This window comes from Primulina tabacum, chromosome 17, assembly GCF_025594145.1.
Source record: "Primulina tabacum isolate GXHZ01 chromosome 17, ASM2559414v2, whole genome shotgun sequence".
Taxonomy (NCBI): domain Eukaryota; kingdom Viridiplantae; phylum Streptophyta; class Magnoliopsida; order Lamiales; family Gesneriaceae; genus Primulina; species Primulina tabacum.
This window is the reverse complement of record NC_134566.1, coordinates 27,326,475-27,349,319: the sequence shown is the minus strand read 5'-3', so window position 1 is coordinate 27,349,319 and position 22,845 is coordinate 27,326,475. Positions and strand designations below refer to the sequence as shown.

Sequence of the window (22,845 nt, the reverse complement as noted above, 5' to 3'; positions counted from 1 at the left end):
AACAAGTATGAGTTAATAGAAAAGGATGGAACCTAAAGAAAAATACCTCAAATTTTGAAATATATATAATTTGGATCAATATCTAATTAGTCATGTGAAAGTTTTGACATACATAGAGCTTATTATTCTTGATTATTTTACTAGATAACCTCGACTCCACATGTAAACTCAATCTATGTAACTTAATTTTTCTTTATTTGTACCTAAACACCTTGAGATCTTTCATTTATGTCCTTTTTATCATTTTTTTGCACATGGACATATATATTGCCCATGTATATAAAACATAATCTTACAAAGTTGGCTTTGTCGTTCAATTAACAGGGAAATTTCACCAACTACCCGGTATAGGACCAAGGAAAAAAAAAGACTATTGTTCCACTTAAAATTCACTTGTACTTATCCGGTTCTTTGAATGATGACTTGTGTCCAAATTGATACTAAGATTTCAAACTATTAAGCTTTTAACTGTTAAAAATTTACGGTAAAATAAAATCTTAAACTTACAAAATATATTAAATTACACATTTTATAAAATTTCCTCCATTCAATTGTATATATTCTTCACAAATTGAGAGACCTATTTATAGAATGTCTTTGTAAATAATCCAAAACTAATTACATCATTACATACATCATCACACACTAATTTTCAATATTTTCAACTTTTATTTTCAACACTCCCCATTGTGATAATGATCATGATATAATGATTGTCTTTATTACATGTTTTTATATTGTCTCGTTAAAAACCTTACTAGGAAAAACTCATTGGGATAAAAACCATAGTATAGGAAAAAAGAGTGCAGTCACGTAAACTTTCCCTCATATTAACATGAACGATTCTTCACAAATTTCGTAGATTGCGCAACTCAATGTTATATATATGCTTTCTGAATATTGTCGTAAGAAGTGTCTTTGTGAAGAGATCTGATGAGTTTTTATTTGACTGAATGTAACGAATATCAATATATCTATTCTTCTCATGCTCTTAGGTGAATGCGAAGAACTTAGTTGGGATATATTTATTTATGTGACTTTTTATGTATTCTTCTTTCATTTGAGTAACACATGCAGCATTATCTTCATATAGTGTCACATGCTTCTTGCGCATGAGATTTGGATATGTTGGGTCATTGATTTTAGTCACACACATTCACGGCTTGCTTCATGTAGTGCAATAATCTTGGCGTGATTTAATGAAGTTGTCTCGAGTGTTTGTTTCTATAAATGTGCCTTGTATGGATTAGATAAATACCCATCATCAGAATAACCAATTATACTTTGATTGGTATCTTTTGAATAAAAAAGTCTCAAGTCTGTCATTCCTCATAGATAACGGAATATATGTTTAATTTCGTTCCAGTGTCTCTTTGTTGGATATGAGCTAAATCTTTCCAATAAATTTACAGCAAAAGATATATCAGGTCTTGTACAATTTGCAAGATACATAAGAGCACCAATATCCTTAGATATGATACTTCTGGACCAAGAATAGCTTCATCATCTTCACATGGACGGAATTGATCATTTTCTATGTTTAATGATCTAACAACCATTGGAGTACTTAAAAGTTTTGACTTATCTATTTTAAAGCGTTTAAGGACCTTTTCTGTATAATTTTACTGGGAAAAAATATTCTACATTATTTTCGTTCAATTTGCAAACTCAAACAATACTTAGTTTTTCTAAGGTCCTTCATTTCAAATTCTTCCTTCAAGTACAACACAACTTCTTGAATTTCCTTATTCGTTCCAATGATGTTTAATCATCACCCTATACAGCAATAATTACGTATTCTGATGTTGTTTTCTCAATGAAAATGCAAAGGCATATTGAATTGTTTTCATATCTCTTTTTCATTAAGTGTACACTTAGTCGATTATACCACATTCGACCGGATTGCTTTAATCTATATGATGATCTTTGCAATTTCACATATTAACATTCTATGGGTTTTGAACTATATATATATATATTACTATCGAGTGATCCATATAAGTAAGCTGTAACAACATCCATAAGACGCATTTCTAAATTTTCAGATACCGTCAAACTAATCAAATACCGAAACGTAATTGCATCCATAACGAGAGAATACGTTTCTTTATAATCAATTTCAGGCCATTGAGAAAAACCTTGTGTAACAAGTCGAGCTTTATATCTTATTTTTCGTTTTTCTCATATCGCTTTCGAATATAAGTCCAAAAATGTTACATTTATTTAGCGAATGCAATTCAACATGGATGACGTCTTTTTTTTATCAAGTCCTGTCGATTTTTATATTCACCAAAAGATTTTAGCTCATTATCTTCGTTGTTATTTATGATGTCGAATGCCACATTATAAGAAAATATCTCATCAATTTCTTTTATATCTTTTAAGTTTCATATTTTTGCAGTATTAATATAATTGATAGAGATTTCATGATTATCATCATTTTGTGGTTCTAACATAACATTTTCATCATCTGTTTCTGCCGGAATATCATTATCTATTCTATGATTATCGTGTTTCTCTATGAATTTTCTTTTTCGGGGATTTTTATATTTGGAACCGATTGGTCTTCCACGCTTCAATCGTTTTATGACATCATTATTGTCTCCAGTTTGTGTCTTTGGACTTTCAATTCGAGCAGGGACATTTACATAATGTATATATAATTTAGTTACCCATTTTGTGTCTGCACATGGATCTAATATTTGATTTGCTATTCTTTGCAAGTGCATAATTTGCCGTATATCTTTTTCACATTGTTTAGTTCTTGGATCCAGATGTAACAATGATGATACATACCATGTAATTTCCTTTTCGATATGTTTCTTTTCTCCCCCTAACATTGGGTAGATTTCCTCATTAAAATGACAATTATTAAAATATGATGTAAACATGTCGTCTGTCTGAGACTCAATATATAATATGATTGATGGGCTATCATAACCGATATAAATTCCGATCTTTCTTTGAGGTCCCATTTTTGTTCGTTGAGGAGGTGCAATAGGCACATATACCATACATAAAAAAAAATCTTAGATGAGAAGTGTCTGGTTATTTACCAAATGCAAGCTGAAATGGGGAGTATTTATGATATGCACTTGGTTTGATGCGAATTAATGCAGCAGATGTAGAATTGGATGTCCCCATATAGAAATAGGGAGTTTTGTTTTCATAGTCATTGCTTTAGCAATCAATTGTAGACGTTTAATCAATGATTCAGCTAATCCAATTGTACATATACATGAGTAACATGATGCTCAACAGTGATTTCCATCGACATATAATAATCATTGAAAGTCTGGGAAGTAAATTCATCAGCATTATAAAGTCTAATTTTTTTGATTGTATAATTGGGAAATTGATTACAAATTTTTATTATTTGAGCAAGTAATCTCGCAAATACCACATTCCGAGTTAATAATAAACATACATGTGACAATCTGCTGGAGGCATCGATCAATACCATAAAATATCTAAATGGTCCACATGGTGGATGAATTTTCCCACAAATATCACCCTAAGTACATTCAAGAAACATGAGTGATTCAATTTGGATTTTAGCTGGTGATGATCTTATAATAAGTTTTCCAAGAGAACATGATTTACATTGAAACTTATTATCTTGAAAGATCTTTTGGCCTTTCAGCAGATGACCATGTGTATTTTCTATAATTATTTGCATCATTATTGAAACAGGATGTCCTAATCAATCATGTCAATTAATTAATATTGAATAATTATCAACTACCATGTTGATTCAATTAGACTTATATGTGTACAATGCAATCCAAAAATCCGAACTGGTCCCACTATATCATTTGGGCCAGAGGACTTGTGTGGGTTATCCAATCCACATAATGATGCTTTAGTTATACGAGCCATGGTGGTTAATTATGAAGTGGCTCGGGTTTTCTTAGATTCTGGGAGTTTCGTTAATGTAATTTTCCAAGATACGATGGATCAGATGGACTTGGGGAGAGTATAAAATTGAACCGGTGGTAACCACACTATTTGGATTCACTGGGCATGCTATCTGTCTCATAGGCATTATATATTTACCCTTTACACTAGGGGAGGCACACGCTCGAAATACCAGAATTATCAGTTCCATAATAGTTGATGCCCCATTTGCATCAATGCCATCAAAACGTTAGAAGATCCATTGAGGGTTTGGCTATTAGAATGTTTACATAAGAACATGGACTTTTTGCTTGGTCTATAGCCGACCTCATCGACGTCCAAAGAGAAGTGATGGAATATAAGTTGAATGCATCGGGCGAGTTCCGACCTTTCATATAGAAAAATGATACTTTGGGCCCGTAAAGACGCAATCATACAAAAACAAATGCAAAAATTGATGAAGGTTGTGCACATTCAAGAAGTGTATTTCCCGACCTGGTTTTTAAATGTGGTGCTAGTACCCAAGTCTTTGGGAAAATGGTGCTTGTGCGTCGACTTCCGTGATCTAAACAAAGCATATCCTAAATATTGCTACCCCTTGCTCCAGATAGATCAATTGGTCGACTTTACATCTGGACACGAGCTTCTGTGTTTTTTGGGTTCTTACCAAGGGTATCATCAAATTCCCTTGGCCAAGGAATATCATAGCAACTTCAGTTTTTCACATCCACTGGAACTTAGTGCTATGTTGTCATGCCATTCAGACTCAAGAATGTCGGGGCCACCTATCAAAGGCTTATGGATCAGTATTTGAAAAAAAGACCGGGAAGAATATTGAAGTATATATGGACAATATTCTAATCAAAACTAAGACAACCAATCATTTCATAGCTGACCTGGAACAAACTTCCCTGGAAATTAATGAATATTACAGTCCGAAGCTAAACCCAACCAAGTGTATAGTGGGGTACAAACTAGAAAATTCTTGGGTTACATGGTCACAATGAGAGGAATCAAGGCCAACCTAGAGAAGGTGTAAGCCTTGGCTTCGATGGGCTCTCCCCACAATATTCAGGAAGCCCAAAGGTTAATGAGAAGGATAACTACCCTAGCACGACTCATAGCCAGGTCGGCTGATCGGAGTTTCCATTTCTTTAAAGCGCCCCACAAGGAAAAAATTTCAAATGGAATGAGCACAGTGAAGGATCATTTCAAGAACTAAAATCATACTTGAAAGAACTATCAGTCCCTAGCAAACCAGTTCGGGGTGAAGCTTGCTTGTCTACTTATTAGTAACACGAGCTGTCAGCTCAATCCTTGTCGGGAAAAAAAGAACAACTCATTAGGCAGTATATATTTCAGCCATGCTTTGAAGAGGCTGGAGCTCGATTATAGCACTCAGAAAAAGTTAGCTCTGGCTCTGGTCATCACGGAAAGAAAGTTAAGGCTTCATTTTTTTCATGTCCCATCACGGTCCTCACCAACAACTCTCTAGGAAGGATTGCAGCCCACCCGGACACTTAGGGTATATTGATCAAATGGGTGAAAAATTCAATGAATAAGATATTAAATATGAGTCCAACAACAATAAAAGCAAAAACCTCAGCTGATTTTCTGGTAGAAATGGTGCAACTAGAACAAGAGGAAAAATGAAAGAATTTTGTGGATGGATCTTCTTATCAGACATGAAGTGGAGTCGGCATTGTGATCATCTTCCCTTGGGGAGAGGAAACAAGGATTTCAGAATCTCAACAATGAGGTCTGGTATGAAGCACTCCTGTTAGGCCTCAAATTAACCCACAATCTTCGAATTTCTCAAGCTATTCTGTATTCGACTCTCAATTGGCTATACAACAAACTAAAAAAAAAAGTTTGATGTGTAGAACGATAAAATGATCAAGTATGCTCAAGCACTTGATGAAACCAAAGAGGAATTTTCCTAATTCATTCTGAAGTTGATACCTCGCAAGGATAATGAGAAGGTGGATCGGTTGGCCAATTGGCCAACTCTCTTGTCTGACCCATTGAGCCCCCGACCTAAGGGGCCAAGAACTTGTTTCTAAAATAGAATACTTGGATGCATGTAGCAGGGATACTTGAAGGGCTTTGGAGGTATGACATCTACCAATACTTGAAATATGAAAAATTTCCACATAAAGAAAAGAAGCCCGAGAAATCAAAAGAATAGCTATCATATTCATAATGATTGGTGACATACCAGAGGTCTTTCTCTCAACTCCTTCTAAATGACTAGGGAAATAGGATGTCAATTATGTTCTTTGAGAAATACACAAAGGGTGCGGCATAAATCATCTTCGAAGTATGGCTTTTGCCCGCAAAGCTCTTCAAGCCGAGTTCTTTTGGTCGACCCTCTAGAGGAACGCCTAAGCTCTGGTAAAATATTTTCATAATTTTCAGAAACACACAATATTTCAGAAGAGGCTGACGGAATTCATGAAAACAGTCATTGTATTGTGCCTCTTTGACCAGTGGGAATGGACATCCTCGGTCCTTTTTCAGTCGTTCCTGATCAAAGAATATTTATATTAGTAGTTGTAGACTATTTCTCCAGATGAGCGGAGGCCCCTGGCCAGAATCACAGAAAACGAAAGTTGAAATTCTTATGGAAGAATATTTTTTGTCAGTTTGGGATACCTTGAAGACTCATTTCCAATAATGGAAGACAGTTCTATAGATCTAAATTCCGAGCTTGGTGTGAAGAATTGAAGATTGATTAGGTTTTCACTTCTGTGGCCTACCCGCAAGGTAATGGACAGGTTGATGTTACAAACAGATCAGGGCATTTGGCGGATGAAATCTCGAGCATAATCTAGTAATATTGAACTACTGCTCAGATTGGAACAAAATAGACACCCTATAGCATGGTTTATAGAACTGAAAGAGTATTACCCATCGATATTGGACATGAAAGTGCAAGAATAGTCGGATATAGCTAAGATAATGATAATGTACGGGCAATGGAACTGGACTTAGTAGAAGAAAAAAGAGGACAAGCCATGGTAAGAATGAATGATTTATCGCAAAAAGATGAGATGAACCTATAATAAGAGAATGTATCCTCGGTATTTTGAAGAAGGGGACTTAGTCATGAGAAATATTGAACACCACGGGAAAAAGAATAAGCTTGATCCCAGGTATGAAGGACCCTTTAAAAGAATAGGAAAAGCAGGAGTTGCAGCCTACCATCTGGAAGATGCAGAAGGGAAGAAAAAAAAACGACCTTGGAGTGCTCAACACTTGAAGAAATATTATGCACTTCAAGCTCGCTCGTCTCATTATGAGATACTTTATTATGTTTATTTTCAGCCTTTAAATCTACATGGTTATGAACTATCCATTTTCAACTTAATATAATAAAATTTATCATTTTGCATTAAAAATTTTCAAAAGCTCGACCAGCTTGGCACAATGTAAGTCCACAAATGTGAAATCAACAAAATCTCGACCAGCTCGACGCAATGTAAGTCCATTAATGTATCATTCACAAATGCCCGACCAGCTCAATATTCATAAGTTTGTTAAACTTTGGTCGTAAAAAAGAAGCCCGACTTTACGCTCAGCATCATTGGTGGGTTTCATGCCCAGTAGCTCTTTATTTGAGCTCGGTCTTTGGTAAAGTATATTTTATGATTCTTTATCTTGGCTCGGGTAAGAATCCTGCTCGGGTTACAAATTTAGTACTTAACCAAATATGGCCTCCAGTTATATGCGCCCCAGTGGCGTTCCTGCTCGGGTTTTAGATTTAGTACTTAACCAAATATGGCCTCAAGTTATATGTGATCAGGCGGCAATCCTGCTCGGGTTTCAGATTAGTATTTAACAAAATATGGCCTCCAGTTATATTTGCTCAGGCGGTAATCCTGCTCAGGTTTCCATTTACTTAACCAAATTTTGGTTTCAAGTTATATGTGATCGGGCGGTAATCCTACTAAAATTTTCATCTTATTACCTAGCCAAATTTTGTTTTCAAGTTATATGTGCTCGGGCGCCAATCTTGCCTGGCTTTTCATTTTGTTACTTAGCCAAATTTTTGTTCCAAGTTATATGTGGTCGGGCTGCAATCATGCTCGAATTTTCATTTTGTTATCTAATTTTGGTTTCAAGTTATATGGGCTTGGCTAGCAAAACTTTTTGGATATTACAGATCAGTAATTAATTTTGATTTCAAGTTGTACAAGCTCGGGTAACCATGGTGTCCGGGTTTGCAAACTATTACTTAGTTGATTTTTATTTTAACTTGGTGTATATGTTCGAACACTTACACTGGTCATACGAATGGATTATGACTTGGGCAAGTTGTGCGATCACAAAGCATGTAATTAATCCTGATGCATTGGAACTTTCATAAAATAAAATATTCATTGCAAACTTCCAATATCGAACGGGGCATAAAAAACCTAAACTAAGGGGTTCTGGGGTTAGTCGATCCCTCGGTGCCAGCCTGGACCTCATGGTCCAAAAATTGATCTTCCTCTGGCATATCTTCTAGGGCCTTACTCGAGTCCAAGAAGGAGGCCACCTGGTCAGTCTCGGAATAGACAATGTCTCGGAACCATTTAAAGCCCTCCTCTATCACGACCTTTCCCGCACAGAGCCTCTCAAATTCAAAGGATTGAATGAACTCCTCTTTTTTTTGGGCCCAAGTGGCCTCGGCCTCTTCTGCTTGCCTTTGTGCCTTCTCTGTCAAGCTGAAGATCTTCAGCTCGGTCTCTTTGAGGTGATCTTGAGCACTCCTTACAAGCCGGAATGAGTGAAGTTCTTCATCACGCTCAAGATTAATGTCCTTCAGTTGCTTTGTTAGTTCACCATGCCAAGCTAGGATATAATCAAGGCTCTTGGAGTTGTCCTGAGCAGAGGATCGGATTTTCTGGGCTCGGAGGGAATGCTCCCCGGCCCAACCTGTTGTATGTTAAAAAGAAACATAATTTTACAAGAAAATGAAGGGGGATTAAATGATCAAAGGACCAGGGAAGAGTGTTACCTGCATGAAGCTGAGAGCCATTGATTCTTCAGCCAACGAGTCCGAGGCCGACTGAAGGATCCCTAGATCTATGGATTATACCAATTTCTGGAGAATGCCTAAGGCACTGGCCCGTTGGGTTTAGCTAGGATGGAGATCCCCAGACGGCGGGGGCAGTCGACGTCCTTTTGAGCCACCTGCTCGGGGGAGGGGGAGAAGAAGTCTCGCCCACTTTGTTTTACCATTGGAAGGGGCAGAGGGTTCGGGACCTGCCCTGGGCATGGAGGAATAAGAGCCTGATCCAGATCCCTCACCCTTTTTGGAGGGTTTCTTTTTTGAGATTTTGGGGGGTGATGGTTCGGTTCCAACATCTTCGAAAAAGGCCTCAGTCCTCTATTTCTTTAGCTTCAACATTTTCCCTTTCATTTCATCCTTCATTATGCGATCGTCTGCACGAAAAACACACAAGGTTGAGTGTTCTGCAAATTGGGCAAATAAAGGGAAAGGGGTCGGAGGATCCTACCAAAGTCCCCCTCCATCCCTATTTTTTTCTTGAAAATTTTGTATTTACAAAGATGATCATCCTCGACTAAACTGTTGATGTTAAAACACCAAACACTCATCACGACCAAAGTTGGTAAAATAATGGGTCGACATGGCCAAGGGGTCGGGAAGTGGTGAATTTTGCAACCCAACCCATTTTACAATTCCAGGGCTTGGTGGACTTCACGAAAAAATACCTATTGGTCCACCCGTTATGGGATTCCATATTCTCCTTTAAGAATTGGCCTTCGATGTAAATAGATAGATAAAATCGGTCCGACTCTTTCCTTTTTATCTGAATAAACTTTATAAGATTCCCAATACTTAACGGAACCTGAAAGTACTTAAACAAAACCCCTAGAGCTAAAAAAACTGAAATAATTGGGAGTCAACTGGCTCGGACAAATTTTGGAAATAGTCACGAGTGATTTGGATAAGTTTGGGCATGGGGAACCTAAGACCCATTTCTATTTGTTCAACATAAAAAGTGTGAAAGCCCTCGGAGGGAAGATGGGCTCTGTCTGTCTGACCAGGGATGATCAGTTCATAATTACGGGGCATACTTGACCCCTATCTAATGGATGGTCCTAGGTCAGAAGTTAAATGGGAGGCTGTTATCTCATACCAGGACCACCCTTCCTCTTTCAATCTAGCTTCTTTAGCTGTTAATCGCCTCAGTATCTTGGTTTTAGCTGCTCGGGTCTCAGGAAAAGGCCGATCGGGGTTATCTTATATAGATTTGGATGGACCCAGTTCTTCTACATGAGGGGAAGGGACATCTAAAACGTCCATTAATTCTTGTATAGTAGATGGTGATACCCCTGTAAAGGTCCAGGTTAATGGTGACCCAATTCCGGGTTAATGATGACCCGGGTTATCGGTTGAATAGCCCGGATCAGAAGCCAGCTGCCCGGGCACTTCTTCTCCACCCGGTTTCTCATACAGGTACCCAGGTAACCAACTACCCAGGCCACCTCGAGAATTGCACCACACTCGAGTGTGATCGATACAGACAGTCTAATCCATCAGAACCACTTGGGTTTGGAGTGTCCGAGAAGTCATCAGAAGCTAGTATGATAAACCGACTTAGTAGGTGGTGTGGTAATCAAGGTAACTACCCATTCTTCCACTATAAATAGCAGGTATTAAAGTCATTTAATGATTCTGAAATCTTTGAACTAAAAGCACTTACATATTTCCTCTCAAATATTGCTTGTGTTCATCAAAAAGCCTGCTGACTTAAGCATCGGAGTGGCCACGCCGGACATCCCTCCGGCGCCCATTCACGAGTTACTTTCTTGTTTACAGGTGTTGATCCAAGCCATTATATTCACTCAAATTCCCAAACATTATAAATTATTGATTTGGTCCGTTGGAGCCCCGTACCCGGCTCACCCATTTTAACGAGATCACATCATTGGCGCCGTCTGTGGGAAAACACTGAGTTCGAGACGTTGATATGGCTCGTACGAGAAGAACCAACCAGGGTAATTCTCACGCCCAGGGTGATGGGGGGCAAACTTCAAGACAAGCTTATGTTAATAACATTGGAACAAACCTCATTACCCTGACCCCGAAGAGTTAAAGAAAATGATGGCCAATGCCGTTGTGCTAGCTATGGCCAGGAAGGAGGTCTCTCACCCTGTCACACCACCCGGTGATAAGCAGGGACGTGATCAGGGATTTGAGCAGGAGCAGGAGCAGGGGCAGGGAAGGAGGGATAACGAGATGGTAGGAGAAGACGAGGGATCCAGCGCTGGGTCCAAATCTCCTACCGTGGCAGAGGAATTGATGGAATTAAGGCAGAAGATGAAGGTCTTGGAAGGACAGTTGGAAAGACGGAGCGTTGCCCGGGCAGTCCCGAGAGGATGCCCGTTTTCTGATATCATCGTCCGGGAGCCTCTTCCTGGAAATTTCAAATCTGCGAAGGTGAAAGACTATGATGGCAATGCAGACCCGGAGGAACACCTGGCCAGGTTTGAAAATATAGCCATGTTGCACTGTTACACTGATAGAATCAAGTGCAAGGTGTTCCTAACAACACTGGTGGATTCAGCTCAGAGGTGGTTCGAAGGCTTGACTTCCCAAAGTATCAGTTCCTTTGGAGACTTCCAGAAGGTGTTTTTACACCATTTTAGCAGCAGTAAAAAGTACAAAAAGACTGCTTTTAGTCTTTTTGAAGTTAATCAGAACCCAGAAGAGAGTTTAAGGGCCTATATCAGAAGATTCAACAGAGTGGCCCTAGACGTCCCTACTTGTGCCACCGAAACAAAGACTACTGCATTCACCCAGGGTTTGAGAGAGGGTGAGTTCTTCAAGTCACTGACTAAGAAGATGCCGGGAGATTTCGAGGATCTATTGTTGCGAGCAGAAAAATATATCAATATGGAGGAGGCCCAGAAACAAAAGAGGGACGCTGTGAGAAAGGAAAAAGGAGACCGGATGTCTAAGCCCGAGGAGAGGGGACAGAAAAGAGGCAATACAAGGCATTTTTCTCACCACGTGCCTCTGAAAATTGCTCGGGAGAGGGAAGTGCAAGAGTGCAGCAGAGATTTGGCCCCGGATCATCAGTTATCCCGGCCAGAAAAGAGTGGATTTTGCTCTTTTCACAAAGTATGCCACCATAACACTGAAAACTTCAAGGCACTAAAGGGGAATTATGCCTCACCCTTCATCCCGGGACCCAGTAACAATAGCCAGAGGCCGAGAGTGCCACCTTGGACATCTCAGCCACCAGGATCCAGCGCCCGAGGAGGAAGTGTGAGGAATATCCCGAGGATTGAGCCCAGTAGAAGAAGGGAGCCTGAGCCCGAGAGAAAAAAGAATTCGCCCCCTGCCACAGGAATGGTCAAAAATGATATTAGGAGGCTCTACTGATGGAGATTCTAACCGGGCGAGGAAGGGGAGAAGCAGGAGGGAATGTTTGGAGGTAGAAGGAGCAAGAAGGAATGAGGCGATCATTAGTTTTGGCCCGGAAGATTTGAGAGGGGTGAATCTGCCCCACAACGACGCCCTGGTGATCCAAGCCCGAGTGGCGAATTATGATATTCTACGGGTCTTTGTGGACTCAGGCAGCTCTGTAAATGTAATTTTTAAAGATGCCTTTGTACAGATGGATTTGCAGGGCTACCACCTAGAGGCTGTGGAGACTGCCCTCTTTGGTTTTGCTGGCCATATGGTTTACCCGGAAGGGGAGATCATGTTTCCATTAACCTTGGGTTCTCAGGATCTTAAGAGGACGGTGATGACTTCATTCACCATAGTGGATTCCCCGTCATCATATAATATCATTTTGGGAAGACCGGCTATGAACGAATTGAGAGCCGTAGCATCCACATACCACCAAAAGATAAAATTTCCAGTAGGAGCTCGGGTGGGAGAAGTCCGAGGAGATCAACCATCCTCTCGGAAATGCTATGTGGAGGCAGTCCGGGCGGATCAGAGTAGAACAAGGAAGGAAGGGAAGAAGGCAAGGGTGGACGGGGAAAGAACGATGGGGAGAGGAGAGGTGCATTTTGTGGCAGAAGAAGAACAAGAAGTAATAGAAATCGGACCAGGCCAGCAAATCCGGGTGGCCCGAGATCTCAGTATACCCACTCGGGTCAGTCTGATTCATTGTTTAAAAACTAATATTCGTATGTTTGCTTGGTCCCAACAGGAGTTGACAGGGATTTCTCCCTTGATAGCAGAACATCAATTGAACATCCTCCCTGGATCTCACCCAGTAAAACAAAAAAAGAGGCACTTTGGCCCTGAAAAGGACAAAGTAATTGATGCGCAAATGAAGGAGCTTCTGAAATCTGGCCACATTCGGGAAATTCAATTCCCCACATGGCTTTCGAATGTGGTCTTGGTACCCAAAACCACCGGGAGGTGGTGCATGTGTGTAGACTTCCGCGATCTCAACAAGGCGTGCCCCAAATATCATTATCCTCTGCCCAGGATTGATCAGCTGATGGATTCCACCTCGGGCTATGAATTGCTAAGTTTCATGGACGCATACCAGGGGTACCATCAAATCCCTCTGGCTAAAAAGGATCAAGACAAAGCCAGCTTCATCACCTCGGGAGGTACATTTTGTTATATTGTAATGCCTTTCGGGTTGAAGAATGCAGGGGCTACTTACCAGCGTCTGATGGATAAAGTCTTTGAGAAGCAGCTGGGACGGAATGTGGAAGTCTATGTGGATGATATTCTATCCAAATCCCGAGAGGGTGCCGGCTTTATTAGTGATCTAGAAGAAACTTTTGCGACTCTCATGCATTATGGAATCAAGCTTAACCCTGCCAAGTGATTTTTGGTGTGAAGAGTGGCAAATTCTTGGGATTCATTGTGACAGAACGAGGGATCGAGGTGAATCAAGAGAAAGTCAAATTTGTGCTAAGCATGCCATCTCCCCGATCTGTCAAGGAGGTACAAAAGCTAACTGGGAGAATTACTTCCCTTTCCAGATTTATTTCCCGATCAGCACACCGGAGTTATCCTTTTTTTAAAGTCTTAAGGAAGGCCCAGCAATTCGGATGGGATGAGAAACGTGAACAGGCCTTCCAGGACTTGAAAATTCATCTTGCCGGGCTCCCGGTGTTGGTGAAACCAGAACCTGGAGAAAAATTATATGTCTACCTGTTCGCTATAGAGTATGCTGTCAGCTCTGTTCTAATAAAAGAGGAAGGAACTGATCAAAAACCTGTCTATTATGTCAGCCATGCTCTGAGGGGGCCCGAGCTCCGGTATAGCGAAGTGGAGAAAATTGCTTTGGCCCTGGTCATGACCGCCCGGAAGCTAAGACCTTACTTTCTGTCACATCAGGTTATTGTTCTTACCAATAGTCCTCTGGGTAGGATCATGACTCACTTTGAAGTATCCGGGCGAATGATAAAATGGACAGTAGAGTTGGGTGAATATGACATCGAGTACAAGCCCCGAGTGGCCATTAAACTCGCAGACTTTGTCAGATTTCTTATCTGAAATGATCCAGCCCAGCGAGGAGGAGGTATGGAAAGTATCAATGGATGGGGCATCTAGCCTTGTGGGGTGCGGAGTAGGGGTGGTGTTAGTGTCTCCCCTGGGAGAAAAGGTCAAATTAGCATTAAGAATTGATTCCCGGATAACCAACAATGAAGCTGAGTATGAGGCTGTTCTTGCAGGTATTCGAGCTGCCCAGGAAGTTGGAGCTTCTCGTATTATTCTATATTCTGATTCACAGCTCATCACTCAACAAATAAAGGGCATTTATGAGGCTAAGGATGACAGGATGCTTAAATATTTACAGCTCATTCGAGCCCAAGCAGAAAGCTTCATGGATTGGAGTATTGAACAAGTACCCCGGGAAGAAAACAGTGAGGCAGACGATTTGGCTAAAATGGCTGCTTCCTTATCAGAAGTTAATACCCGGGAGGTGCTGCATATTATTCGGCTGGTTCTCTCTACGGAGGAAGGAGCATCACCCATGCCTGAAGATTCATGGATGACACCGCTGATCGCGTACATTACGAACCATGAGCTCCCTGAGGATAAAGCCCGAGCTCAGAAGATCAAAAGACAAGCTCCCAGGTTTGTTCTCTTAAATAAAATTTTGTACAGAAGATCATTCCAAGGACCGCTTTTGAAGTGTTTAAATGAAAAAGAGGTGGATTATGTTCTCCGAGAGATTCATGAGGGGTGTTGTGCCGAGCACCTCGGAGGAATGTCTTTAACTCGAAAAACAATGCTTGCTGGATTCTGGTGGCCCACCTTAAAACAAGATTCTGCTCGTTTGGTCCAGATTTGTGAGGGCTGTCAGCATCATTCGAATTTCAGCTACAGCCCGGCCACTCTCATGAAGCCTATTTGGGCATCCTGCCCTTTTGATCAATGGGGCATGGACATCGTGGGTCCTTTTCCGGTTGCCCGGGCTCAGAAAAAATTCTTACTAGTAGCTGTTGACTACTTTTCCAAGTGGGTTGAAGCTGAGCCTTTAGCAAAGATCACCGAGCAGGAAGTACTGAAATTTTTGTGGAAGAACATTGTGTGCCGGTTCGGAGTGCCCAGGAGAATAATCTCGGACAATGGAAGACAATTTCAATGCAAAGGAATTACATCATGGTGCCAGGAAATGAAAATCACTCAATCTTTTACCTCTGTTGCATATCCCCAAGCCAATGGTCAAACAGAAGTTGTCAATAGAGTCATTGTGCAAGCATTAAAGGCAAGACTTCAGGGTAAAGGAAAGAATTGGGTGGAGGAGTTACCTAGTGTCATATGGGCTTACAGAACTACTCCCCGGGCACCTACTCAAGAAACTCCCTTCAGTTTGGTATATGGTTCTGAAACAGTTCTTCCAGTAGAGATCGGGCAAACTTCTTCCCGGATAGAATCTTACCCGGAGGACAATGATCAGAGCAGGGCCATGGAGTTGGACTTAATAGAAGAAAAAAGGAACAGGGCATTTATTCGAATGGAGGCATACAGAAATCGGGTGATGAAATCATATAATAAGAAGGTCCGCATTCGAGACTTCCAAATTGGGGATTTAGTCATGAAAAAATTCAACCCTGCTGGGGAAGTTGGGAAGCTGGAAGCCCGAATGGGAAGGACCTTACAAAATCACTCGAATAGTCAACTCGGGATCCTTTTATTTAGAAGATGCGCAGGGACGTCCCCTCAAAAGGCCTTGGAATGTGTTTAACTTAAAGAAGTACTATGCATAATAGATGTAATTGTTTGATGGAAGAAATCAATAAAAATATATATTTTCTCAGAGTATTGCGTTTGTTATATATCTTGGGAGCTGCTATGACCTGGTTCTTAAAAACCCCAGGGCACTACACCCTGGCTCGGGGCACCACACCTCGACCATTCCCAAGTCCCGGGACATGATCTCCGGCCCAAGGCTCCGTACCTTGGTTCTTAAAAAGCCCAGGGCACTACACCCTGGCTCGTGGCACCACACCTCGACCATTCCCAAGTCCCGGGACATGATCCCCGGCCCAAGGCTCCGTATCTTGGTTCTTAAAAAGCCCAGGGCACTACACCCTGGCTCGGTGCACCACACCTCGACCATTCCCAAGTCCCGGGACATGATCCCCGGTCCAAGGCTCCGTACCTTGGTTCTTAAAAAGCCCAGGGCACACACCCTGGCTCGGGGCACCACACCTCGACCATTCCCAAGTCCCGGGACATGATCCCCGGCCCAAGGCTCCGTACCTTGGTTCTTAAAAAGCCCAGGGCACTACACCTTGGCTCGGGGCACCACACCTCGACCATTCCCAAGTCTTGGGACATGATCCCCGGTCCAAGGCTCCGTACCTTGGTTCTTAAAAGCTCAGGGCACTACACCCTGGTTTGTGGAATCCAAGAAATACTCCTTTTGAGTTCAGGTTTAAATCTCTACATCTGGAGTATTAGTTAAGCTACTTATTTAACGTATGGACCGGGACCCCGGGTATTCGATTGAAATTACCGTTTTCTCCTACTAAGAAATACTCATAAGTTATTGCATTACCCGGGTTGCGGAAAAATTGTCAAAAATCATATTGAAAAAAGCACAGCGACGGAAAGAAATCAACATTTCCTTACAAAGTTCAAAGGCAAGAAATACAAAGGAAAAAATACAGAGTAAATTACAGGCCTATTCTAAAGTCTGCTGCCCTGATGGTTCTCCGGATTCCCCGGGAGTCTTCTCAGCCTCTTTCTCGATAGCATCATCTTTGGGAAGGGAAGCAATGGCCTTATCAATATCAGGAAAGCCCTCCTTATCTGTCGGAATCAAACCTATCTCCTCAAATTGCTCCTGGCATTTCTAAAAGCGAATCGAAAAGTATTTGTAGGCCCTATCTTCAACAGCTGCTTGGAATTCCGCCGATTGAAGAAAAATAGTCCTCCATTCTTCATGGGTCAGCTGAAGAAGTCTGAGCTTATCTTCAGCAACTTCGGCTCGATGTTGCTGGGCACTGGCTTCATCCTCGAGATAGCTAATCCGAGATGCCAGGAACGCAGTTTGCCTCTTAGAAGCCTCCTCCCGGGCTATGCTCTCATCACGAGAAAGTTGAGCCGCGGCCAGCTCTTGATTAGCTGCTTCCAAGGAAGCTTGGAGACTGGCAGTTGTCTCCTCGTGAAGCTTCTGAGCCCGGGCCATCTCTCCTTGGAGATGGTCATGAATATCCTGAGCCGCCGGCTTGCTTACCCTTCTTGGTTGCCACCGCTGCCACCTCTTCAAAGGCCGAAACTAGCATCTGGGCAGCCTGGACAAGAAGGAATCTTAAAAAAGAAAAAAGGGGGAAGGGAGAGAGAGGGAAAAGAAATAAAAGAATAAAGCTTACAGACAGAAGACGGTTGGACCCCTCCAAAAACCTCACACTAGAAGGAGTGCTTTTCAGGATAGCTATCTCAGTAGGGCTGAGCACCTTCTTGAAACGCTTAACACCAACAGCGGAAGCTCCCTCGAAGAAGATGTTAGCCAGAGAAAGCTGGTCGGTTGGAGGGAGCTCTTGGCGAGGTTCTTCATTAGACTGGGGGGGGGGGAGAGGAGGAGGTGGAGCAGATCGGAAGGCGCCTTGGTCACCCTCGGAAGGGTCTTCGAGAATAACCAGCTCGGGTTCTGCAGTAGCTTTTCGTTTTCTCTGAGTGAGGGGAATGAGATCTTCAGATTCCTCCGAGTTCTCAATCATCGCCCGGGAAGCGCCATCCTGGGGAGGTTCTTCCCGGGACACCTCAGCTCTCAAGGCTGCCGCTTCTGCATCCCATTGTTTCTTTTCTTCCGCAGCTGCCCGGCGAGCCGCCATTTCCTTCTCTCGGGCTGCCTTCTCAGCTGCACGCCTTTTAGCAAAAGCTGCTTGCATCTCAAAGTTATCTGCATAGAGGAGTGACAAGGTTATGATACATTAAATAAACAGGATAAAGGAATAAGGAAGCACAGAAGATAAAGTATGTACCGAGTTGAGATCCCGAGCCAGCCACCTCATCAATTACCCGGTCTATGGGGTCCTCAGCCCGGGCACTCAACCCGTAGGCCACTAAGTTCTCTTCTGAGATAAGAATGGAAGAGGAGTACTTGTGTCCCTCCACGAGGGTTTGACTCAGGAGAAAAGGCTCCTCAAATTTATAGGATGGAGGAAGGGAAGGTTGTTGGGGAAGGGAAGGGAGAAACCGAGTTAGACAGGGTAAAGGACCCGGGAGTTGGATATAAAAAAATCTTCCTTTCCATCCCTTTTGAGAGGAAGGGATGTCATCGAGGAATCGGACGTTTAACCGGGATTTAAGGGAAAATGCATTATCCCCGAAATGGCAAGAAAAATAATAGTGAAGGATGAGGGGGTGATGAGAAGATTATTCATTTTAAAAAGGACATAGGCCGAGGCCATAATCCTGAAAGAATTGGGATGAAATTGATTGACAGGTACACCAAAAAATTTGGCAACATCAATATAAAAGGGATGAACGGGAAACCGAAGACCATTCCTAACCTGGTCCCGAAAAAAAGTTGTGTACCTAGGAGGAGGGTTATCGGCCCTATCAAAGGGCCCAGGTATCAAGATAGAAATAGAAGAAGGAATATTGCCCAGCGCTCGGAGTTCCTCATCTGCCCTCAAGCGTAAGGCGCTTCGCATAGAGGATAACCAGGGAGTTCCCGGGATCTCGACCGCCCGAGGACTCGAGACCTTGGCTTTACCCTTACCCTTGTTCTTCGCAAGAGCTCGGGCCCGGGAGTGGCCAGAAGATAAAGGTTTAGAAAAAAGCGGTTTGGTTGGAAGTGCCACTGGTTTTTTAGAAGGTTGGGTGATGGAGCGACGTGGAGGAGAGGGAGGAGAATCGGAACGAAGTGCGGAAGACTCAGCGCTAGGAGAGCCTCGCGCATTCGCTCCTGAGGTGGAAGAAGTGGAGTGAGACATTTTAAAAGAAGAAAACTTACGACGATATATGCGGTGGAAGGTTGCCGGAAATGATCTCGCACAAATAGAGTCTCGAGAAGAGAATTCGCAAGAGCTTCGCTGCAATTTCGAATTTGAGAGTAATTTTTGGAAAACCTGTTAGTTAGTATATATAGGCGGTGGGGGAAGATCTCAGCCGTTTATTTAAAAAGCACGCGTGGACGACCACAATTTGCCTAGAAAATTGTACCAGGCTTACGACGGGACACACACAATAATTAAAAATATCAGACTTATCGGCTCCTCGAAATACGAAACGTTCCTGATCGTTGATAGAAAGGGCACGCGTTATCATGGCACCCCGTGGGTTACCCAAGATCTCATCTTAAGCCCGGGAGGTCTGAGGCCCCGGCATCTTATCTTAATCCCGGGAAAAAGCTACCAGTGAACACCTTCATAAAGCTAGCGGAGTCGGCAATCTTCTGCAGCATCCTCCTCTCTTTATGAAGCAATAGTTGGAGGATAAAGTCGTCCTCAAAGAGGTCCTCCGTATCAGAAATCTGCAAGCGTTCCCGATACTTTGCAAGCTTGGCCACCAGTTCAGGAGTGATAGCCTCCTCCCACTCGTGTAGAAGCTGAAGTCCTTGCAGCTCCTCCCAGTAATGGAGGATCTTTTGGAAGACTTCATCTTCCAATTCAGATTTCCGTTTCTCAAAAGCTGCTTGCATAAACTCTGCTGCCATGTCGGGAGCTTTCGAACCACTGGAACCCGCCATTGCACTTCTTGAGGACTGAATTGATGGAATGTTGGAGAATAGGTAAGCAGGTTACTGTATATATATATAGGAAGGAATCAGTCTCCATCGTCGATCCGAATCCAATCGGACGATCAGAGGGAATCTAGGAAATTGAGCAGGCAGATGAAAAGACGTGTACGGGTATCGAGGAAACATGCTCATTATTACCTCGGAATACGAACAATTTTCGACGGTATCACTGTTAACGCATGCAGCATAATGACATTTATTGGATTTCCCGAAGAGTACTAAACGATGAATGTTCAAAACCTGAGAGATATGGAAGCCTGACACCTCATCACTTCTGCAGGATATTTAGAGACCCAATGCTCTTATTCACTATGGGATATGTTTTGGAGTAAACATGCATGACTGATCGGGACAGCGAGTCAAGCTCTAGCCCGACTATTTTTAGGATGTGTGGTGATACCCCTGTAAAGGTCCGGGTTAATAATGACCCGGGTTATCGGTTGAATAGCCCGGATCAGAAGCCAACTGCCCGGGTACTTTTCCTCCACCCAGTTTCTCATACAGGTACCCAGGTAACCGACTACCCAGGCCACCTCGAGAATTGCACCACACTCGAGTGTGATCGATACGGGCAGTCCAATCCGTCAGAACCACTTGGGTTTGGAGTGTCCGAGAAGTCATCAGAAGCTAGTATGATAAACCGACTTAGTAGGTGGTGTGGTAATCAAGGTAACTACCCATTCTTCCACTATAAATAGCGGGTATTAAAGTCATTTACTGATTCTGAAATCCTTGAACTAGAAGCACTTACATATTTCCTCTCAAATATTGCTTGTGTTCATAAAAAAGCCTGCTGACTTAAGCATCGGAGTGGCCACGCCTGACATCTCTCCGGCGCCCATTCAAGAGTTATTTTCTTGTTTGCAGGTGTGGATCCAAGCCATTATCTTCACTCAAATTCCCAAACATTATTAAATTATTGATTTGGTCCGTTGGAGCCCCGTACCCGGCTCACCCATTTTAACGAGATCACATATAATAAGAGCAATTTAACTCGCTCGTGAAGATTATACTGATAATACATTTGGAAAAAATATGGTATCAGTACTCAATATAATATACATCATATGATTTTCATCTCGATAAAATGAAATGATTGCATTTGCTCTCCATTCCTGTATTAACCTCTTTGCACCCTTTTCATTCTTCATCCCATTGCTCCAAGATCCATCAAGATTTAGAAAAGCAGCACAGCCATTTCCTCTGCATCCATGCAACCATTTTCATTAGCAACAACAGTTCGGACATTTTATGTTCTGTAACTCTAAAGGAGATTACCAAAATTATCGTGTAAATTAGTTTATTTTAAGTTTTGCTAATCTCAGCAGTCAAAATTTGATCTTGGTGCAATAATTATTTTATTATTTTTCATTTTTATTCGTTTTTCCCCTAAGTGTTGAAGCGGTGTCGGACGTTGCTAACATGACATTAGATATTGCTGATATAACATTGTATATTGCCGACATGTCAGGATTCTAACGAAAAAAGACTAAAAGTGAAAGCAGAAGAGAAATACAATTTATTGCGTAACCAAAACCCAAAATAAATAAATTTCCAGGAACGAGCAAATTAACATGATATAAAGGAAAAACTTAACATTTTAGGAAAATCACATAATATGAAATTTGAGGTTTATTCGATTTGGAGGATAAAGGGGGTAATAGGATTCTCCGTGGTTGTTTAAATCTTGAATATGTTAGAAAAAAAAGGCATGGCATTGAAAGGAAACCAAGAAAAATAATCGAGGGCTGAGTAATAAAACAAAACCTTTTGTTGATACTGGTAATCTTGGTCTGGTTGAGGCATGATGGGATTCGCTGGCTGAGGCTGAGGGATGGAGGCAGCATGCGCGGCAGTTCCCGTAGCCTTCTTTTCATCTCTGGCCTTGGCAAATATCACTGTAAATCCATCAGCCGAGGCTGGATTATTCACATCCCATTCACCAAATTTTGGCAGTGCCCCTCCTTTTGCATGCTGCATTCATTATTAATACGTAGAATTATATTCCATATGAAGGGATATTCTATGTTAGGACATATATATGTTTGATCATCAAGGACGACAAATTTTACCCAGCAAATGGCATCTATGCAACGGATAGTGATCAGTACAAAAATTCAAACAAATCCGATCTTTGATGCTCTCTATTTTCTTAACAGATCTATTCCAAATGATGTAATGTAGGACGGCAATATTGATTTTCAATAACTTCATTCATATTAAAATCATTTCCATAAAATCCTCATGAAATCAAATCAACATTTTATCATTCTACAAATGAATCAAAACGTTTGAAATCACAGAAGGACGAAAACTTACCGACATCATCAGATATTACAGTTTGGTCAAAGCAAATGAATATTTTGAAGGGAGAAAGAGAAGAAAGAGGGGTGGATAGGAATCCAGGACAAGTCTTCAGGAAGAAGAGGGGAAGGAAGAGCTGACCATAAATAGAATACAATAGGTTAGGAAAGAGAGAAAAGGTTTGTTGTCTTAGTAGTTGCACCCCATGAAGGATCACATTTTTGCCCTTCATTATCTGAGATTAATATCCGCCATTCTACAATGATATCCTTTTGCTATTTTCTAAACCATATCCCATTTGTACATTAGAACGGGTCTCGGTTTTTTTAAAAAGTCAACAAAATCTACAAACACAAAATTTTGATCATGATGAAAGTTAGCATACTTTAAAGAGAAAATCTTGCATTTTTCTCTCGAAGATATACATGACATATACATTGTCTTG

General features: G+C 41.7%; 3 protein-coding genes across 3 annotated transcripts; 2 read left to right on the top strand and 1 right to left on the bottom strand.

Annotated features, from left to right (window-relative positions):
• Positions 1–12,533: 12,533 nt before the first annotated feature.
• On the top strand, positions 12,534–13,715 carry LOC142530632 (uncharacterized). The gene is made up of 3 exons (XM_075636456.1): positions 12,534–12,959; positions 13,080–13,274; positions 13,530–13,715. Exons 1-3 carry the CDS (start codon positions 12,534–12,536, stop codon positions 13,713–13,715), a joined length of 807 nt encoding a protein of 268 aa, XP_075492571.1.
• A 714-nt stretch (positions 13,716–14,429) lies between these two features.
• On the top strand, positions 14,430–16,088 carry LOC142530631 (uncharacterized). Its single transcript, XM_075636455.1, has 2 exons — positions 14,430–15,621; positions 15,736–16,088. The coding sequence occupies exons 1-2, from the start codon at positions 14,430–14,432 to the stop codon at positions 16,086–16,088; spliced, it is 1,545 nt and encodes a 514-aa protein (XP_075492570.1).
• Positions 16,089–21,191: 5,103 nt separating this feature from the next.
• Positions 21,192–22,623, bottom strand: LOC142531802 (protein NOI4-like). Its single transcript, XM_075638064.1, has 3 exons — positions 22,416–22,623; positions 21,864–22,070; positions 21,192–21,299 (listed from the first exon to the last, which is right to left on the bottom strand). Exons 1-3 carry the CDS (start codon positions 22,422–22,424, stop codon positions 21,267–21,269), a joined length of 249 nt encoding a protein of 82 aa, XP_075494179.1. The 5' UTR covers positions 22,425–22,623; the 3' UTR covers positions 21,192–21,266.
• Positions 22,624–22,845: the final 222 nt, after the last annotated feature.